Source organism: Perca flavescens, chromosome 10, assembly GCF_004354835.1.
Source record: "Perca flavescens isolate YP-PL-M2 chromosome 10, PFLA_1.0, whole genome shotgun sequence".
Taxonomy (NCBI): Eukaryota; Metazoa; Chordata; class Actinopteri; order Perciformes; family Percidae; genus Perca; species Perca flavescens.
Window position 1 is genome coordinate 22,862,895 of NC_041340.1, and position 22,696 is coordinate 22,885,590.

Sequence of the window (22,696 nt, forward strand, 5' to 3'; positions counted from 1 at the left end):
AAAGGGGCTGTACTTGACATTCAAAACATTAATATAGCAGCAAACAACTATTTGCTATGTAAAGATATAGTGGAGTAATGGCACCCTGAGGAGAGAATGAAGTCACACTCCCTCTGTGTCTGTTGTAACCTCAGTTTATAACATCTTAGTTCTGATGGTTAGTTAGTTAGTTAGTTAGTTAGTTAGTTAAAAAGACTTTAATTAATAGTGGGGTAGGAACAATCAATCGCAAATTGTCCCTTCAATCGTACATTTGCGATCCGATCGCCAATTGGCACAGGCCTAATTAAAACACTATAGCTAGAGTAGATACCAGTAGATAGTAGATCTCTTCATTAATCCTTCATTTCAGTACAGTCTTTACCTGCCACAGAGTCCTAGTTTTATTAGCAATTCTATTTTAGCCATAATATTAGGTCACTTAAAATTGTTTACAACATTTTGTTTAATTGGAATATTGGGTCAATTTTAAAAGCAGACATTTGTAGTTATATAAGTAGCATTAGTAATCTCCCCTTGGCTTACTTTGGCAAAGATTTGACAGACAGAATCATATCACATAATTCAGATGTGATTCCTCAACTTTTAATTTGGTCTTTCTTGCTAACAGAGCAGAGGTCCACTCACATCTCATTAGGTGTGACTGCGGTTGCAGATTGTATATGAGCCTTCCAGACACAGCATGGTATGGGATAAGGTTTTTTTCTTCCTATGAATGCCTTCTAGGCTAAATTCTTGAAGCTTCAAAGATAATGTAAATTACTGTATACTAACCAGAGTTTGAATTTTATGCTTACACACAAATTTCCATAATGTCCTTCTCAGTTGGATACACCACTCTGCATCAAGCTTAGAGGAAATTTTAATTTTATACATTTTCACACGAATGGAAAAAGGATAGTTGACTAGCCATACAGCTAACTATACGGACATGTTTTCTTGCGTATCAGTTTTACACAAACCAAAGTAAATAGTCCGTAAATAGGTTTAATTCAAGCTTAATCACTGTGCCATGCTAATAAATGCCTAACCCATGCAGTTTTGCTATATAATAACATGTCTATTAGCTTGTTTTCAGAAATGACTCCTGTCATATTTTAAAGTTTTCTGCTCTGTAGTGAGCTTTATGTGTTATACTAAAAATGTGAGCAGCAGGGGTGTCAAAAAACGTGTTTCAATATTAAAACATTTCCATATATTTTTAGAAAAATAAGCTTGTGTTATTTCTCACGTTACATGTTGGAATAAGATCATGTTTCTTCTAATAGTTGATCTGTTCTCCATGTATCCAGGCAGTGGAGAAACAGAACATATGTATATGCTTTTCCCTTGTGTAGAGCCAGCCAGTGTTACAGGCAGCCATTCAGCCCCCTCTTTCATAGAGACACACTAATTTGAGCCATTAACGTTACTGGCCAGTAACCTTTTTTTGTGACTTTCACTAATGTATCTAGCAGAGAAGGAAATGTCACACTGCAGTTGTATTTACTAGAGAGATATTTAGTAAAACGTACACATCCATTTTCTGTTATTAAATCTATGCATGCTCTATTGCGCCTTTCCATTGCTACAGAATATTTATATGAATGTATTCAGTTACCAATTTTTTTCTTTTAAATAATAGATAGAAAATATGATAAGAGGAAAATTGACCACAGCAGCAGAGGAAGTTCTAAGCCTGACCCCAGTACGTGGAGATGCTTATCTCTTGGTGGGGGAGCTCCAGGCTAACCAGCCCAAGTGACCGAGCATCCCCAGGCCAGGCTCCTTATCCACCTATCATCCATCATCACGCAAACACACAAGTACATGCATGAAGAGACACATACACAGATGCACGTCTGACCTCACCAGTGATACGCTTGTACTTTGCGTCTTTCAAACCCAAACAGCAGATGAGGTCGTTAGCAGCAGGGATTCCCAAACTGGCAGGGTATTGAACATGAATATTTTGTTTACATCCTTGTTTACTTGCTTTACATCCTTGTTTACTTGCTAACAGTCTTCTTCCCTGCATTTTGCTTGCGTGCATTGCTGTGTTTCTCAGCCCACTACTGCCACCAGTAATCAGTGTGAAACCTTTGGCAGGACTGTGTACTCGGGATGCACATGTGTGTGCAAGTGCATCTACAGAAAAACATGTCCATAGCGTTACTAGTGGACAAAACTAGGGACTTTTTTTTGCAAATTTGATGAAAGTGGGCTGTCAATGAGGAAAACATTTTGTGTCATGGCCTACAACAGTTAGGACTGGCTGATAGTGGTTAAGTGGCTTAGTGGTTAAGTAGCTGACCATGAACCGCACATTCCCCATCCGCAGGGGACATTTGAAGAGCTCTCTACTTCCTGTCATACTACCACTACCTAATAAAGGCATAAATTGCCTTATTAAATTAAAAGTAATATCACAATATTAATAAGAATGTTTTCCAATATCAATATCGCAATATAGCCAAAAATCATAAACAGAATTATCAATTTGGTGTATTGCAATGACCTATGTTCCATTGTTATTTTGTTCATGTACAGTTTGCATCGAAACAGATTTTTTTGTTAAACAATACCATCGTGATTCCACTGAACATCAATTAACAATAATATGAGAATATACAGTAAATTTGAATTTATTGAAAGTTTAGCCCCTTGAGATGTAGCATCTCATTTTCAAGGGGGGTCCTAGGGAGTAGCCCTGCCCTAATGTAAACCACTGGATACATTTTCTGTACGTAGCAAATGTGTGTTTTGTTTGCAGTCTTTCCATTTCCATTTAACTAGCAGGTAATTCCAAAGATTATTGGGGCTTTTCCCTTTATTTTGAAAGTGGACAGACATGAAAGGGGGAGAGAGATGGGGGATTAACACAGCAGCAAAGGGCAGCAGGTCGGATTCAAACCCTGCGCCGCTGCAGGACTCAGCCAACATGGGGCGAATGCTTTTACTGGGTGAGCTAGAGGTCGTCAGCCCCCCCAGTAGGTAATTTAAAGTGTAAATAAATGCTGGATGTTGATGGAGCGGGACAAGTAACAGCTTCCTTTTAACGTTTCACGGCACCATTGCAGTTGAGTCGTTCTTGAATCTAGGTCTGCCATTTGAGTTAACAATTTGAAGCACTTCACATCTCTATATGACAAGAGCTGATGCAATCCCCCAGGGCACTTACGAGCTATCTCCCAGTGACAGCATCCCTTCTTCAGAGCAGGACAGGCTGGTCCTGATGTAGGCTGGTAAAAACTGGAAGCAGGGAGGGAGGGAGCTCGAGGTATAGGGAGGGGGAGACTAGAAAGATGAGCTACAAGGACCAGGGGGAGAAGGAAACTGAGACACAGGCAGGGAATGGAGGACATGTGGCTGAGTGGAGAAACAGAGCCAAAGAGAAAGAATGTGGATTTTGCGGGGAAAAAACAACATACAATCATCGTTGACATTTACTGTTCCCAGCCCCCTTCCCAAGGCTGTGCGAATCTCTGGCTCATGGGGCCCTTAAAAGAGCATGGGAGTCCAAAAACTTTGAGTGCATGAAAAGTTTTTTTTATTTTTTATTTTTTTTTATAAATTAGCCCAGTGTGCCTGCAGCATACCACATATCCCTCTGAACTAGCATTCCAGGCCAGCCATCTCAAGTGATGCATCAGAAATGTAACATCCCCGTAGCACTGCCGAGTGTCCTGATTATAGAAGGGAATGAGGGCGGCACACTGTGTGTTTGACCAGTGAACTGGAGATGGGCTGCATGGTTCCCTGCAGCAGGAAGGGGGAGAATGAGAAGGTGGAGGCACGGGTTTAGCTGCAGAGGAAGAAAAAAAAAAGGGAAAATGAGATTGGAGAAGGAAAAGAGAAGGAGCAGATGAGAGAGAATTATCTTTGTGTTGTTTACCACTCAGTTGCTCATGCAAGCTCCTCTAATGGCTCTGTTTACATGCACATGACTGTCTGAGGACTTGGGAGTAAATTAGCATTATTGAAATTCAAGGTGAGGCTCACAGAATCATTGAATTATATTAACTGATGTGTTATTTCTTTAGAGTTGGAGACAGGTCAGGCCGCCTTATTTCCACCTACATGACGACATTCCATTTGTATTTAATAACTGAGTGGGATGAGGCCAAGGAATTTCTCAACGGCAGCTCTCTCTCCAGACTGTACCGTGCACTTTTTATTTTTTAACCAAAGTCTAACACCAATCTCTGCTCCACCGATGGAGTGGGGCGATATTATGGGGGAAACAATGTGAGAGAGCAAAGAGAGAGGCACTCAGGTGGAGAGAGATACTGCCACGCTTGAAGAGGATAGATGCTTTGGGGATGACCAGATGGCTGAGGCAAAAGACAGGCAACAAAAGGAAAGGTCAAATAGAGTGGTGAGGATAGAGGAGGTGGAGAGAGACAGTGAGGAAAGAATGGGGGGTGATCAGTACTGCATGGACAGACGTCTCTAGGAGAGTGTAGGAATACATACATATACAGAGTTTGGCTCTTTTGGGCTGCGAAGAGGGTAATCCAGAACTTTCCATACAGTGGGTGGAACCTTTCAAAAACCGTTTATGGTCTAAATTTGGCTCTTAAGAATCACAAATAATAGTAAACTCAACATGTAACGGTTCGGAAATGAAGGTGAAACTAGTCCTTGTGTTTAAACTATAAACATTTTTTCTTTTATTTAACGTATTAAGCTGAAAGCTTGGTGCAGTCGACTTTCCTTCTAACTGCAAAGAAACTTTAAATTCCTCAGTTCGACTTGGTCAATATGTTTCCTACTGATTGCTTTTTTGTTTGCTATTTCCTAGTAAAAAACCTCCCAGTGTATATGGTGTGCTCATTTGCTCTGCTATCTTGTTATTCACCCTTGACTGACAGAATTAGAGTTTATTGAAATTTAAAAGGGTAAGAAATTTACATATGCTGGAAATTAGCGGGGTAGCAAATTGGTGCAGCTTGTGACAAAAAATGTAGATTAATTAGAAAGTTGCAATGTGATGCAGAAAAATATGTGATGTAAAAGGAATTCCAAAACAACTCACTACTTCCTCACAGGTGATCCCGACTGTTGGTGATAAGAGCCAACGCTTCTTTTGTTTTTATCCACCACTGGGTGAAACAGCAAATTGTTTTCCACTATTTTCTCACAGCATTTTTGAAAAAGATTTGGGTTGTAGCCCGCTAGAGGAAGGGTCACTTTTACTGATGTGGGGATGCATTTGTTAATGATCCACAACGCTAGCTCTACCTGAAAGTTCCTGGAGCTCATGCTACAGTATATAAACACATTATGAACCCACAAAGCCTCTACATGTGGTGTGGCTTGTTATTGGACATGTGCCAGAAGTGATTAAGAGTGAGAAAACAAGAGGCTTCTGCACAGCACAGCTTTTGGCTCTCCACTGACAATAAATTACGCTGCTTCCATTGATTGTATGTAGTGAAACACTTACTGTGGTTGGGACTATTTACAGCAATGCATGTGGCTGTGAATGCAAGTCATGTAGCTACACTATATGGAGAAGGTGGAGGTGCAGATGGAAAATGGTTTTATTGTGAGGAAAGTCGTGTGGAGGATGCCTTGTGTCTAAGGGGCAGAGTTGGAGGATGTTGGCAGATCTGGTGCAGTGAGACTGGCCCCCAAAACACAACAGGTCATTCTTTGTCTAAAACATCCTTGTAAACCCTGACCGCCATGGGAGAACATACCCAGAGCTCAGATCACTGTTGATGGCATAGCTCATGGGATCCCTGCAACACGCAGAGCTTTCCACCACAATAAGGTGGCGACCCTGAAAAGGATGCCGCATAAAGACACTGTGTATCTACCAGGGGCAAGAGGGAGGTTACAGGGAGCGAGATGAGGGTGGGTGTGGACATATCTGTTACTGAAGCTTGGGCTTGCTTAAAGCTCAACCTAATAAGCAGAGGACAGCTGAGCAGAAAGAAAGAGGCTGCCAGATCTGGTCCCCTAGGAGAGGTTCTGTGTCAGTACTGGCCCAAATTAAGAGAGAGTGCAGAGAAAACTGGGCTTCGACGAGGGCTGCAGCTCCTACTGGCTCCCATTCAGTGTGGGAGATTGCACCACTCACCCTGCAGCACTTACCCACAATACCGCTGTCCATCTGTTGATTCACTTATCAAGAAGCAGTGTTGTGTGTGTGTGTGTGTGTGTGTGTGTGTGTGTGTGTGTGTGTGTGTGTGTGTGTGTGTGTGTGTGTGTGTGTGTGTGTGTGTGTGTGTGTGTGTGTGTGTGTGTGTGTGTGTGTGTGAGTGTGAGTGTGTGGTTTGTTTGTATGCATGTTTGTCTGCATCCATGCCTGTGTGGACTTACCTCTCTGTGTGCATGTCTGTGTGTGTGTGTGTGTGTGTGTGTGTGTGTGTGTGTGTGTGTGTGTGTGTGTGTGTGTGTGTCTCTGTGTGTGTGTTGCTGAGAATGGATGCTTATACCTTGGGAGAGGTGTCTGTACCAGGACAGATAGGGAGGGAATAGAATTAAAAAGGATGAGGCAAATCCCACCAGTGACTAGATCTCTCATTCACACAGCAATTGTGCTTTAAGAGCCAAATATGTGAGCACTGTCATGTTGTCCTCTTAATGGTCTGAAAGGTTTGCACATGCTGGAGCACCGTTCTTCACAAAGACAGACACATTTTTACGGGCAGAAAAAGAAGAAAAAAAATGAAATGGTTGCTTTGTGTGCGTACGGTTGTGATCTCATCTTGATGATCTTGATTAGGATGAAGGCACAAAATACACGAGACAGAAAGTCACGTTTGGTGATGAATTGTTTCCAGTTCAGCATCAATAACCTCGGAGAATGCTAAGAACTCCTTTTTTAGAGTAGTATTTGAACAAGACCGTTTAAGCTACAGTATGTCTGGTGTATCCCACCAATTGAATGACTACCCGACAGCAAATTGGAAACAAATATTCAACATAGCCATGACATAAGATTGGATAGTGCCTTCCCTCCTGTCATCCACCATTTGTATTGGAGTGTTTACGGGTGTTAAGAATGCTTGATTACCCAGCGGGAGTACTTGAGAGTCAATCAGAATAAGTGAGCAGCCATTCATGATAGGTTGGGAAAGCAAAACACACCTGTAGCTCTGAATGTTAGTTTACACATTAATGGCTTCTGACTGAATGGAAGTCGCTCCTGACTGACAATTTTCGCTGTCCCACTAGAGCGCATGATGAATACACAAACAAATGGAAAGGCTTTTTGCTTCTCAAGAAATGTCATCAGATGCACAACGCTGATAGAAGAAGAAGAAAAAAAATTAATGCTTGTATTACTGAGATGTTCATTCCCCGAAGTGGTTGTTTCAGATTTGTTCAAGGGAAAAAAATTCAAATGATGGTGTAACTGTTTATTTTCTTTCACCTTTAGTTGCCTTAGATAGTAATTTCACTGAACAGAGTCTAGTTTTTGTGCAGCTTGTCAAAGGGTTGTTTTCCTTCATCAAAAGTGGGGTCAATCTTGTATTGAAATGGGATATCTGTGTGTATACCTCGTAACTATGTAAAGATACTAAATGCGTAGCTGTTACTGACATTGTGGCATCAACAAACCCAAATGTTGTGGGTTTAAGGTCATTGAAAGGGAAACTGCATTCACTCTTCACTGGAGGCAGAACGAGTTGTCTTTTTCAGCTCTGTCGTAGGAAGAAACAGAAGTGGAGGCAGGCAGCAGTGGCGCTCACAGCTGCTGCGAGTGCTGCAGTGAGTTGTTCACTCTGGCTGAGGGAGCAGAGCGATAACTGGTGGGAGCTACTGGTGCGAGCTAGAGACCTTCGGCGAATGGCGTGACGTTTCTATCCTTTGGCTGCCACTCACACACCAAAACAAACCCCCCCAACATGCACCTCTTGCGTTCCACTAATACTCTTGTTGTGCATTGTGAATTAACATGTTTTTCTCTTATTCAGGTTATCCATATGCAGATAATTAATGTTGGTACCAGGTATAAACTGGATTATTTATTGTAATCATTAGGGAGGGGTATCATTTAGGACTGCAACAAAAATTACTTTCACTGTTGATTACTCCACCTTTTATTTTCTCAATTAAATGGGCACTTCCACAATGTAGAGGGACTCGAAATAGACGGATCAAAATAAGGATGGTCTAATTCAAAGCAGCTACCGCTAAGTACCGCTAATGACAATCACAATTGGCAGCATTTTGATTTAAATCAGGAACTATGATCAAAGGATAATAGTGGAGCAGAAAAAATAAAAATACAAATGGATTAATCGTCAAATAAAATTTAAATTTAAATACATCACCTTGGGCTGTGGGTAATCATTGCGTTCATATTTCAATAATCAAAATAATTGTTGAATAAATAAATATATATATATATATATATATATATATTGTTATTATATATGTGTATTATTATTATTCATATTTGTACATGATAGTACTGTAAATGCTATTTGTAACAACCCAATCAATCCATAACTGCCTGAAGTGACGAGGCGCACATTTGTAGATGTGTATACACATATTTTGCTGAATAATGTCTTAACACTCGTGTCCTCTTGCCCTCTGCTGTCCCTGCAGTTTGCTCCCAGTTCTCCCGCGGAGTGTACGCCATCTTCGGATTCTACGACAAGAAGTCCATGAACACCTTGACCTCGTTCTGCGGCGCCCTGCACACCTCCTTTGTCACACCCAGTTACCCCACCGATAATGAGGTGCAGTTTGTCATCCAGATGCGCCCCGCCCTCCGGGGTGCTGTCCTCAGCCTGCTCTCTCACTACAAGTGGCAGAAGTTTGTCTACCTCTACGACACTGACCGAGGTAGGTGACAGCGTGGGCCTTAAGTTAGGACTTAAAGCTGGAATTACAGTTTGGAGGAACCACAGGAAATGTTCAGAATAGCAGCTGCACGCCGGGGTTAGCTGAGGATAGATTTACCCTGTAATACTTCATAAAAGCCCTGTAAATGCTTGAACTGTTAACACTGCACTATTTTATACAGTAGTTTGGTGTTATGTTAATGTGAATTTATATTCACTAGCAGCTCGTAACACTTGTAATAACACATTACGCTTTCACGAAAGGGTGTATCTTATGAGTTATAACCTTTGGATTCTTCTAACAGTTGGCTGGTTGGTGTCAGTTGATCTTCTGTTTAATCATGTTGTTGATATTGGCTCGTCTTTCATCTGAAATGAGGTATGTCACAGCTGCTACTGAAATGTTTTCTGCAGAAATCCGAGTCTCTGCCTGGCCTGCCTGTGGGGTCTGCTTATTGTGTTGCGTCAATGAGGGGTTTTTGTGTAGTTCCCAGATTGCATTGCCTCGTTGACAATAGACGCTGGTTTAATGCAGTGGGGCGCCGTGTGTATGACGACCTGTCAACATTGCGGAGTGTTCATTTCTGGGTGTTCTAATGTCAAACGAGAACATGAGCTCATTATCTCTCAATAGAATAACGATCCCCTCCTCCTACAGGAACCTCAATTTGTTCAAACAGCACCTGAGCAGGAGGGATGGATATGTTCAGGATATGACAGACAAAGACACAATATGGCTTCCTCTTTGTGAGGGTGCCAAAAAGGGTGGCTATATTTCTACTGCACTGTACATAGCAGTCTGGAGTTGCTATGTTTATTTGCTCATTATAGAAATGTCCAGACATGGTTCAAGTAATCGGTTTTCTCTGCAGCGTGCTATCTGTTCTCTGTATGGTTCTTTTTTCTGGCCCAGACTCACGCCCCCTCCTCTTTGTGTCTTGCTTTAAGGCAGAATATGAAGTGTGCTTTAGCGCAGAGTCCTCTGTCTTTGGGTCTCCACGCCTGTAGGGTCCAGAGCTGAGGGCCTTAATCCTCCACACAGCCTGCAGATAATATGTGGTTAATTAGGGTCACTCTGACTGGAACACTCATTGGATCTTCCCTACGGATGCGAGCAACCCACACGTCCTTCATCACAACCAATACTGCCCAGCTACCGGTCCCCATCCCTCCGCTTCTCTTCTTCTGTCTGGAAAGTGAGACTGTCGGGGGCAGAGTTGGATACATAGCGGAGGTGGAGAAAATAAGCTGAAATACCAATACAGAAGAGGTGTTAGAGAGAGAGAGAGAGTGATGACGAGTAGACATATACTTTAAAAAGAAGTGAGAGGGACAGAGGGCAAAAGAGGGAGGGAAAGTGAGAAGGAGGAGGAAACAAAACACCTATTCAATCCAGCAATTAAGCCAACAGCAGGCGCATGTGATTTACAGCCTGTTACCTGTGTACAGACAATTCCCTGCGTACTGTACAGTACATCCCCGTGCTGAAGCCCATGCCAAGACACTTTTACCTCTCTCCTCACTGCCAGTGGTGTAAGACGATCCCTAATTAGTGGGAGGACATTGGCCCCAGGAGGGGATTAAAGTCGTTTATTGATGCACTTCATCCAGCACTTTGGGGGCTTTGACACTTGGCTCATCAAGCAGACAGATGTGTCAGAGAGCTTCTACCTCTGCTTATCAGGTAGTGCAGCTCCCCAGGCAATATGGACACTGACTGCTGGCTAAACCAGGAGGAATGACAAGGGAAACTAGTCTTCAAGGGTGTATGTTTTTTTACCCTCTGGCTCTGAGGCAAAAGGAAGATTGATGGACAACTTTCATTGTCTGTATTATTTTGAGTACTTTATTTGCTTTAGAAGTCCCCAACTTTTTTTTGTCTGACACACCTATTGTTGTAGGACACCGACCCTGTCAGATGAACTCAGGTACCCCTTCATTGAACCTACCCGTCACATGCCAAATGTGTGCATTAAAGTGTATGGAAAGTAACACCACATACATTACTTTGAGCTAATTATTTCAGTGTTTTATCCATTAATTAGAGCTAATAACTTCAACTATTTTTCTATTACCTTTAGCTAAAAAATATAAACTGTTTATTCCTTACTTTTGGCTAAAAACATTTCCAATGTTTATCCATTACTTTCAGCTAATTATTTCAACTATTTATCCATTACTTTTAGCTAATTATTTCAACTATTTATCCATTACTTTTAGCAAATATTTCTTAACTTCTCTGCTTGCTTGCTAAGTAGTTTTCATGCACTCTCAACATGTAAGGTGTTATTACTGACTATGTTGGTAGGTGCAGTAAGCTAATAGTAGCTGGTAAGTTACTGGTTATTGTGACATTTACTGAAATGTTCTGAAGATCAGCATCAATTCATAATTCCTTTTGGGATTTTTACTTTACAGAAATATATGTATAGGTTATTTATAATCATCTCATATTTGTTCAATTTTTTAGGTACTCCCCAATCTTTCCATGTACCCTCTTATGGCTAAAACTCAACTCTTTGTTCACTCTCAGTCACCAAATTGGGAGTCAATAAAAGAATATTGTCTTCAAATCCATTATGTTATTGATCTTCGGTGATCTTATTGTTATCATCATGTTGAGAAAAGTCGCTAAGTGATCTCTGACCTTAAATGTAAATAATCTTTACACAAGTGAAAAAAAAGAACAAAAGCATATAACAAAACATCCCCAAGAGCAGCTGGTTCTGACAGATTTCTTATTTTAAATTAACAAATAAACCCACGTGACATATGAACCTCTGCTCATGATGTGCGACTCAAAGCACCTGTTGCTTTGTATTATTTTCTTGAGTGGCTTTTTGCCTTTTAATTTGTGTTTGATAAAAGCATTGATCATCCACAATACTGAAAGAAACTGAAATTATTCTCCCAACTCTCCTATTAGGGAGGGAAAGCAGTGCATTAACTAGCTGAGTTCCACCAAGAGGTTTTTTTCAGTCAATAGAAAAGATTAATTACAGCCACACTATTCATTTGGCTCTTATATTGGGCTGGCACAAATGCTTTTAGGTCTTAGTGTAGTGCTTTCAGTCAGAGAGCGATGGTCCATGTGCTTCAGGCTCAGATGTATTGGAGGGAAATGAAGGTACAATTTTACCCTAAATGCTAATATGAGAAAGCTGTATGAAAGCAGACGTTATAATAAAGGAACTGAACTGGAAGCAAATGAAGCTTCCCGTGGCACTGATATACCAGCTTGATTGGCTACTCTTCTTTTATCTGATGTAAAATATTGTCAAGGTACTGTGTGTGTGTGTGTGTGTGTGTGTGTGTGTTAATACATGTGTGAGTAGAGAGAGATGAAAGGTCCAAACAGATATCACCACTCGTTCTTTTGAATCACTCCCAAACATCACATATGGCTCACCAGGAAAAACTGACAATCCCCGCAACCCTCCTTCAACCAAATCTTCTGTTTTCCCCAATCCTTAGCTCTCCAAGAGTGAATATTGCTTTTTCTGTCCATTCAGTTTGCATCAGCAGACAAATTTCCCCTTAAAAACCTCAAGCTGTATAGGGTGAAGGTAGATGGACCTTGCCCTTTCTGTTCTGCCGGTCAGGTATGGGAAGATAATTGCCAGGTCTGTGCAGCAGAGACAGATGATTACAGGCTTTATTGTCTCTCCCAGGCACAATCAACCCTGATTCAGCAATCTCACCTCTACTTGATTTATGAGTCACTCTCTCTCCCCCCTCTCTTCCTCACACCCCTCTGTAGTGCGTCCTTATGCTTTTAGCTTTCTCATGTCCCTTCGGTGTCTAACTTACCTTTGAGCTATCTGTGACTGTAGTGCAGAAGTCACAACCTTTCCTTCCTTTAAATTCTGCACAGTGGTCAAGAAAAGACAAATTATAAAACACAAACCACAAGTGTGCAATGTGCAGTTTACAATTACAATAGTGGCAGATGTAACGCTCAAAATGTGTGCTAATTTTAAAACAGTTCAGACAAAGGTAGAAAAAAGCATGCTGACATCCAGCTGACTTCTTAATGTTTCCAGCCAACTTTAAAATGAGAACCCTGTGAAAAGGGGTCATAAATAGGCACATGATGCATTATATTGTGCTAAATCACTGAGGCTAAAGCTCACATGTCCCAGTGTAGAGTTAGTTAGAAGGAAAACCAGACTACTATTTTGTTCTTCCACCCTGTTTAGCTGCTTAACTTACATACTTCTTGTTCATGTTTTCAAACAGTATGTAACCATTTAGCCAATATAACGGTAGAGGTAATGTTTCTGGATTGTAAACTTCCCCAGATCCAATCGCGGCATTATACCATATGTCATTTAAATCTGTATAGCAGACTGTTGCTATGGATAACAGACCTTTGCTACGTATAGGCCTAGCAGACCGGTGACAATCGTTCTCTCACCGCCTAGCTAATTGCTGCCGCTCGGCACTGGGTGCTACCCGGGTTGAGCTTCCGTGGGAGATCGGGGCTCACATGTAGCTCATATCGCTGATCACAAAGGGAGAGAGAGGGTGGAGGAAACGAAGAGCACTAACAGCGTTAACGGCTACAGTGCATTACTTATTTAGAAATGCTAATAAAGGACACAAGCGTCCAAACGCTTTACGTGCCTAGTATGGCTCTAAATTTAAAGCTTGACAAGCCAGCTGCCTGCTGTGATTGGTCCATCAGTGGATGGGGGAGGGGTTTAGCAAAAGGTCAATTTAATGCCTGCCCTTCAATCATTGCTGCTGTTTCACTGCTGCTGCTCCATCAGTGTCTACATCGCTCCCCTGCCTCTCTGCATTACTTTTATTTTGTCAGTCTAGTGAAAACCCAGTTCACCTTGAACCAAGCAGCAGGACAAAAAAAATCAAACATTGTGAATGAAGATGCAAACTGATGGAGTCCTCTGACTGTGGGAAAACACTTATATTTTCCACTGACATTTAGTGAATACCGATGTGCAGAGCGCCATGCCAGTGATATTTTGTGGTAAGACCTAGAGCTGCCACCTCTTTATATCCATGATGGCGTTGTGAGACACAGGATTTTAGCCCGTCTCACAATATCCATCGCCACACCAAGGCGTTGGTGACATATGAGTAATGATGCCGGGTCTCATGTCGTCCCGTTCCATCATTCCCTCTATGATCAATATTCTGGATGTGATATAGTTAGGAGGAAAGTGATCCAACACATAAATGCTGCACTGAAAGCGCAGAGCCATTTACTTTTATCATTTAACTGCTGACAGTTGAAATAGTGTTCGATGTCATAGTCTCATTACAGCACCAGGAAGTCAAATGTTCTTTGAACAAAAAACCTGCCAGGTGGAAGCTGTATTCCAGCATTTTGTCCAAAATATCTCCAGGGCATTTCTTTCATTTACTACAAGACCCCAACTGCTGCGGAGCCAACTCAGCAAACTTATCTGCAACAATAAGGTGCATGGTCAGTATTGATCATTAGAGGTTTTATTATTATTTATTTTTTATTTATTTATTTAAGGACAATGCACATTTAATGAACATGTACAGCAGTACACGTAAAAGTGCCAGATTATAGCCCAAAGGCTAATTTCCATCTGTAGTCCCATTTGGCAGATATAAATTACAATAACACGACACAAGATAAACACTATTAACATCTGCTATCTAAAACAGGATAAAACAGGATGAAAAAAACAAAACCCAATTGAAATAAATTATTAATAAATGTTAAAACAGAGGCTCAACATACATATGTTTCACTAAACTAATACGGTACGACATACGAGTAGGGGTGACCCATACGTGGTTAGTTTTAAGACAAAATATATACAGTAATAACATTTGTTATATGAAACAAGGAAAAACAAAACAAAAAAAAAAAAAAAGCAAACAAGACAATTTATTAGTAAGTGTTAAGATGAAGACGCAATTCACCAGCACACTCCCTGGGCTAATACGGTACAACATGCAGTCAAAGGTGATTGCACGTTTGGTTAGCTCTGAGCCACTCCTTTACCTGGCTCTTAAAGGTGGCCAAAGTGGGACATTCCCTTATAGTTGGGGGTAGTGTGTTCCACAATGCACTACCTTTAATAGATAGTGCATTATGGCTAAAAGAAGTTTTTCTAAAAGGAAGCTCACAGTCCCTGTTTACAACAGCTCTAGTAATCCGAGTCTGTCTGTATTTAATAAATTCTTGCAATGGCGGTGGTGCCAAGCCATGCAGTACTTTATAAACTAAGCATATTGAGGAAAATTTACAAAAATTTAAAAAAGTTAGCAAGTCATATTTCTCTAAGATTTTGCAATGATGGTAAGAAAAAGGTTTTTTATCTAGAGTTTTGAGTGCCTTTTTGTGCAAAAGCTCAGCTGGTTTTAGGATAGTAGAACCCGACATAGACCAGCTGGTGATGCAATAATTTAGATGTGAAAATATCATTGAGTGCAAGAACATCAGAGCTGCCGTATCTGACAGAGATCCTCTAATTTGCTTAAAATTACAAAGACTGAATTTAATTCTGTTGGAAATAATTTTAACATGATTTTTGAAAGAAAGTTTGGAATCTATAAGCACGCCCAATTATTTAAACTCATTAACAACTTCCAACTCCTCTGTACCCAAAAACACCCCGGATTGAGAAGGCGTAATGGTAGAAGGCTGCTTCGACAAATATAAACAAACAGTTTTTTAGCATTTAAAATAAGACATGATCTATTGAGCCACGTTTTTATATGTGTAAGAGCTGTTGAGAGCACACGTGCTGCCTCCTCAGGATTTGTTTCTTCAGTAAAAATTACAGCGTCATCGGCGTAAAGCTGAACATCAACATTTAAACAATATTCAGGTAAATCATTTATATATAATGAAAATAAAATAAGCCCCAGTATGGACCCTTGAGGGTCCCCCACTGGACAACCCATGTAGACAGAACTAATCCCGTCCACCACAGTGCATTGCTCTCTGTGAGACAGGTACGAAAGAAACCACTTGATAGCTTGAGCCGAAAAGTCAAAACGGGACAATTTAGATAGCAGCACACTGTGATTGACGGTATCGAAAGCTCTTTTTAATTCTAAAAACACTGCACCAACACATCCATTTTTTCCATAAATAAAGCCAATGCAGTCTTGGTTGAATGGCGTGGCCGAAACCCAAACTGCATGGGATGTAAAGATGTTTGGCTGTTTCTAAGAAATTTAATGAGTTGTTTAACAACCCATTTTTCAATTATTTTAGAGATTATAGGTAAAATACTAATTGGTCTATAGTTATTTATGTCAGATTTATCCCCAGCTTTAAATACTGGGGTTACTGAGGCCAATTTCCACGCTTTAGGGACAATTGAGTTTTTTATAGATAAATTAACCAGGTACGTAATTGGAGGCGCTAAAGCGTCCTTATTTGATTTTATCAAGCTAGTATCAAACCCATAAATATCCTCGGCTTTAGAATTGTTCAAAGCCATAATGATATCAATAACTTCTAATTCTGTTATTTCTTGGATGTGAAATTTTGACTGATTATTGTCAGATAGAGTAGCAACCTGCTGATCAGAACCTTCAAATGTGAAATTTTTCACTAAATCTTCTATTGATTTAATAAAGAAAAAATTAAGCTCTTGTGCCAGAACTACTGGGTTGCTCACCAGCTGATTGTTGTTTAATTCCAAGCCTTTATTTTCTCGCTTGGGTTGTTTCCCTGTCAATTTATTAATGTTGTGCCATATTTTTTTACTGTTACCTCTAGCGTTTTCTATAATTTGAATAAAAAAGTTTGCTTTGGCCTTCCGTAATTCAGACGTTACTTTATTTCTAGCTCCTGTAAAATTAAATCTGTCTATATTAAGGCCAGACTTAATAGACTTTCTGAGTAACTGATCCCTGTGCTTCATTAGCTTTAAACAGGCAGAGTTAAGCCAGGGGAGAGAGTTGTGCTTCTTTCTCCCATGGCTCCCCCTCCTGGAGAAAGAAAGGATAACCTCTTTAACTTTTGCGAGAAATAAGTCACTACTAGCATCAGCATCCCTGCAATTCATGAGGCCAGTCCAGTTAATATCGTTCAAAGCTCTACCCACCTATTCTAGTTGATCCTTGGGAATTGTCATATTAGTCGTACAGTTTGTTGAAGTATGACATATATTTTCTAGACGTTTAATCTTTCTAGAAAAAAAAATTGTATTATGGTCTGAGAGACCTGTTAATAAATTATGGGTGTTTGTGATTCTTTCCGGTTTATTGGTGAAAATTAAATCAATTCGAGAGTGAGAACGATGTGTAATTCTAGTAGGTTGTTCTATTAATTGAGTAAGGTTAAAATAATCTGTTAAATGCTTGAGGTTTTGTATGTCTTTTTTATTATCCCAATTAACGTTAAAATCCCCAAAAAGGAGGATTTCTTTTTTATGATTACATAACGTAAGGAGAGCTTTGAGCTGGTCATAAAAATCCAGACTAGCAGTAGGTTTGCAATAGATGCAGATAACTGTCAGCAACATCTCCCTCGAGAGGGAGATGTTACTGGGCCATTTAATCTTATTACATTTCAAGTCATTCTTAACATACATGAGAACCCCCCCACCCCTACCCTGACCCCTATCTTTCCTAAAAGTTGTGTACTCTGGTAGTGACACAGCAGCCTCAGGTGAGGAGTTGGTAAGCCACGTTTCAGATAAACCCATAAAATCGATATTAGAATTACATAACAAATGTTCAATCTGTTCACGTTTTGGCACCAAGCTGCGAACATTTAAATGACCCCCAAACATCCCCCCTTTTTATATACTGGATCCCAAATAGTCCTAGCCTGATTAAGTGTCCTAAATAATTTAAATAATTTGTGTTTTCTGGGTTACGAATCTTACATGTGGTATTGTGAGGGAACTGTTCTTTTGTACCGGGCGTTTTGGTGGTGACCTCCTGCTGCAGCGCTGGTTCCCGGTCCATATCCGCCGGATGACCCGCTAACCAACCAGTCCCAGCCGTACACAGTGTCCCCCCGTCGGCTTGGACCGAAGGTAGCGCCGATGGCAGCTAGGCACAGCCCAGCTGTTGCAATGTTAGCAACAAGTGGTGGATAGAGGTGTTCCATAGGCTCCTGCTGTTGCAAAGCTGGTTCTCGGCTCTGTACAGTTGCGTGGGCCGCCCACATCCAGTTAGAGGTGAACAGGTTCCGCGTCTCTACACCTGTAGTTGTTGCTGCATTATTTGTAACCACAAAGGGAACAGCTTATTATAAAACATGCAAATATGTGCAAATTCTGACCTACTAGATAGTCTCCAAAGTGTATGCTGGCATTAATACAGTATTTATTGGTGTCACTTTTTGGTCACATTTATTTTTAAAGGTCTTTAAAACGTTGATATTGAAATAAAATGTTGTATGTAATTATAGAGAAATAAAAAACATCTCATAAGCATGTCTTTACGGTGTTACTGGTTGAACTACACCACATATACTGTATATACAATGTTACTTGCTACTTAATTATCACTCAGCTGTCTCCCAGACAACAGTCTGAACCTAAACCTAAATCAAACAAGCCAGTTTGGGTTTCTCACATTGGAAGCAATGACAACAAACTAATTGAAAATATTTTTTCTTCTATAAACAAAATACAATTCTCTACAATCCAATTCACTTGTTTTACCGTCAAATATATTGTTGCAGTGGTTAAAGTTCTTTTGTTTGAAATGTGCTCCAAAGCAACTCAACGCCAACTCGAAATCATCAATCAAGTAATCAAGTTCAAAAATCAAGACACAAATTCAGGTAAGATCCCCAGCCCAAGCACCTACAGAGTGTAGAGTAAGAGACTGATCAACTTGGATACAAGTTTAAATAAATAGGTAGCCAATTTTAATAGTGGCAGGCAGGTTTCCCTCAACACTGCAACCTTTTTACACTGAATGTTTTTATGCCTCCACACCGGCGAAAGCCGTGGCCGGAGGCATTATGTTTTCGGGTCCCATTCTCTCCCACTCGGGTCCCCGTCCCATTCTCGTGAATGTGAAATCTCAGAAACGTCTTGAGGGAATGCCTTCAAATTTGGCACGTCCAGATTTGTTCGTCAACGGTCATGTTCACTGTGACCCCACAAAATGCGTTTTGGGCTATTACTCAAGAATACCTACGCTAATTATGACAACATTTCACACAAATGTCTACTAGGATAAAATGATGAAGTGATGACATTTTATATCCAAAAGGTCAAAGGTCAACTTCACTGTGACATCATAATGTTCTGCAAAACTGCTTTTCTGGCCATTATTCAAGGCCATAACTCAGGAACAGAAGGGGAGACATTTGGTCTGACACTGAATTGGTGACACTAACCTTGAAACTGGTAATTTTATAGGTCTTCTGTGCTCGCGGGTTGAAGATGTGTGTGAAGCAACCACGTTTTTTTGCAAAAATAAAATGCACTTAATACATTTTATTAAATTGCTTCAAAGTCTTCACTACATACTCTGGACAGACATGAATGTAATATGCAACTTAGAATACTAGACTAGAATTACTGCCTTGCGGTTGTAGGAGAGCGGTAATTCTAGTTTTAAATGATCCATCAATGTCACATTTAAAAACAAATTAGTACACATTCTAACCATTTTAATACAAGAGACAAATGGTTTGCAGTCAGCTACTTTTTTGGAAATTTACAGTATTCATTTTAGGATCATTTTTAAGTTCCTATTGTGTACTGAGGGTCAGAAGGTCTTAACTGCATGTGACGAAAATGACTGAGTGGAAGCAGTGTGTCACTGACAGAGGACAAACACACACTGCTGACATGCTGCTTGTGTGATGTGGCTTTGTGTGGCATTCAAGTCACATCTGGTAACAATGTAGTCAATGTATCAAACAGTAGAATTTAGCTTTTCAGCATGCTCAGAGCATACAGTTTACTATATCGCTATGTAAGGTTAATGTGCAACTAATATAAATAACTCATTAAACCACTGAACCACTCCCACCCAGAACTAAAAGGTCTTAATATTGTATTTCCTTTTCGTTTCATGAGCGTTTAAAGGGCCAAATTTCCCTCCTTAGATTGTTATTTCAATTTATAATAATAATAATCTATTAGTTAAACCATTTCAATAGCAGCGCTAATGGCATGCATCTTGTCTAGACAGAGTTGTAATTTTCAGCAAGTGTTTTTGTTCAATAAACAGTGCAGTCCAGATTGAAGTCTCTGTTAAATAAGTATACAGACAGTATACAGAGTTTGTACATGTCCTTGAATTTTAAGTTTTAAGCAAATTTCTTAAATCATATGGAAGTGGATGATAATTCTGCCTGTGTAATGGCTGCTAATGTCAGCGGATGAGTAATTATTATGATATAATTATTTGCAAGCATGCTAAAAAAAAAAAAAAAAAAAAGAAAAAATAACTATCTGATTGATTATGTTCTGATTGCATCAATCAAGACCACTTGGCTTTGAATTAAACCCCCATAACTCACCACAGACCCTGTGGATCAGCTGTTAGACAGGCAGACAAGATAACTCCAGCCTGGCCCAATTGGCAGAGTGAAGTGCCAACAGGGCCAAAAGGCTTGTGGATGGGAGGATTGGATGGCCGCACATAGTTAGCCTCATTTCTTCTATTTCCTGCCAAGCTACTGTAGATAGCAAGATAGAAGGACAGATATGGGGGGGCTGAGGGGCAATCAGTCAGATACACTGTAACTAAAGCGAACCTTGCTCCCTATTCTTCAGCAATCCCTCTAATTGGCTATCCAGAGACAGTTGCCTTTGTTCCCTAAAAGAGCCAAATAATGAATGCCTCCCGCTGCTCTCCTGGATGCCTTTGATGGCAAACCAAATCAAGTCTGTCCTTTAATTTGATTGGAGTCGTTTGGCATTGCTCTTACCGTTGTAAACAACATAACAAATCAAGGAATGTCCAAGTTCCAGTGATTAAACATGTGAAGACAGGCATGAAATGGCTATCCCTTTCTTCTTCTACAGTGCATAACCAGTTAAGAAGGTGTGGTTTTAATGTGCATTGTCATTACTGCGCAGATGTCTGGCAAAACAAAATCATATTTTCCTGTGTTATCCCACAAACCGTCAGCTGCTTTTCACCCTTTCAATTTGTAAAACAAGTCATTTTTATGCCATTCGGACACATTTCACACAAATAATGTTTGGTGAAGTGCAATATTGTCACCCACAATTGTTGATTTATAGTCTCTGCTCACAATGTGAGATAATGAGTGTGACACTGCAACCATGTCTATATCATAGACCACAGCTTGTTTCCTTGGGTTTGTGGTCTCATGACAGCCACTATAATGGCACATCAGCTGCACCCAGCTGAAACTTTACACATGCACACACACACACACACACACACACACACACACACACACATACACGCCTCTTGTGCTTTAGTGGCCCTCTCCTTCACGCCGGCTTCATAACAACTAAATTATACATGCATAAGGAGAATAAATCAGCTTGGACACGCTGACAAGAAAGGGCACATCAGAGAAGGCATAAAATGCACAAGAAAAATAATATTAAAGAAACATGGATGAAGCTATGCATCATGGCATTTTCTCGCTCTTTTTATTTTGCACACATAAACTGGTATTACTATCCAAATATACGGATAGTCCAACCTGCGCTAGCAACTTGAGTAATTCAGTAGCCCCTTGAAAAAACTACAAGTCAAGCACCTGTGCCTTTAAAAGAAGTGACATGAAAGCCATCGTCTGTCACAATAAGCACACAATAAATCTCTATGCTCTCTCAGTGTCCTCTTTTAACTGAACCTGGAATAAAGCCATTTTACCACCTACCCACTGCTAGCTTCAGCAGCCATGAAATTACTGCTGGGAGCTTCTTCTTTTTTTTCATTATAACAAAATGTCCTGGCCTTTGCTTTATGCTGCCATAGTGGATGTTGATTGCTTTGATGTTACACTGTGTCACAGGGCCAATTTGTTTGTAGAAACAACACATGAAATATACATGTCATTTTAAAGAGTAAACACAAGGGTAAAATAACATTCGGACTTGTTTTCATTAAAGTTAAGCCTCTCTTTTTTTGTCATTTTCCCTTCAGTTTCAGCTGATCAGCCACAGCTGCCCAGAGAGTTTTGTGCAGCCCTTGATCAATCCATTCAGACGCACACATACACACACGATTGTATGTGTGTGTTAGCTGTCCATTCGTGTATATTTGCTGATACGTCTCACGTCTGTGAGAGAGAGACCAGGGTACAAAGACTGACAGGCAGAGATGGAGAAGCTCTGAAAAGTCTGTGGGTGGATTTTTACAGTGGAAAAAGCGCAACACTCCTCCCTCCTGCGTGTATGCACTTCTAAAGATACAGACAGCATGCTGCTTATGTTTGATTTGACATGCGCTGTCTTTTTGATTAGGACTACACTTGGCAGTGAAACTGTTTTTGGTTATATGCCTACTATAAACACCACATCAAAGCCTTGGCTACACAGTTTTGGGCTACTTTGTCATTCGTGCCATGGCGATTGCTACGTTTCTACCACGGAGGTAAAGCTTCCTTCTCCCGTGGGCAGTGAGAAGTGGAGGAGCTTATACTAGCTGCGGCTATACCGTTTCTTTCCTCCTCTGAATTACATAAGTTGAATGGACCTGCTTTTGAGTCTGTCTTCCTCTTTTAATTGCCAGTAGTTAAACACTTTCCTCAAAGGCACCTCAATTACCATGTCTTTACAGCTGCTTAGAGATTCTCATCTCATTCTTCATCAAATCACTGATTGCCTGTTTGTTGCTTCTGTGTGGTTTGCTGGAGAAGTCAAGAGCACGGGTCATATAATCCCAGCAAACCATTTTCCACAATTTTCTCTAAATTGTGGGCCTATGCCAGATGACTAATGAGAGGAAATATAAAGCCGTCTTTCTCTCCCAGCCCAAGATTTTGA

The 22,696-nt window shown here is 40.4% G+C and overlaps 1 protein-coding gene across 2 annotated transcripts in view; it reads left to right on the forward strand.

Moving 5' to 3' along the window:
• The window catches only part of LOC114563227 (glutamate receptor 3), an 88,410-nt gene that overhangs the window by 14,999 nt on the left and 50,715 nt on the right, over positions 1 to 22,696 (forward strand). For both annotated transcript variants that reach the window (XM_028590073.1, XM_028590074.1), the window contains exon 3: positions 8,551 to 8,790. In XM_028590073.1, coding sequence (XP_028445874.1) covers positions 8,551 to 8,790 — 240 coding nt within the window. The remainder of the gene's footprint in view (positions 1 to 8,550; positions 8,791 to 22,696) is intronic.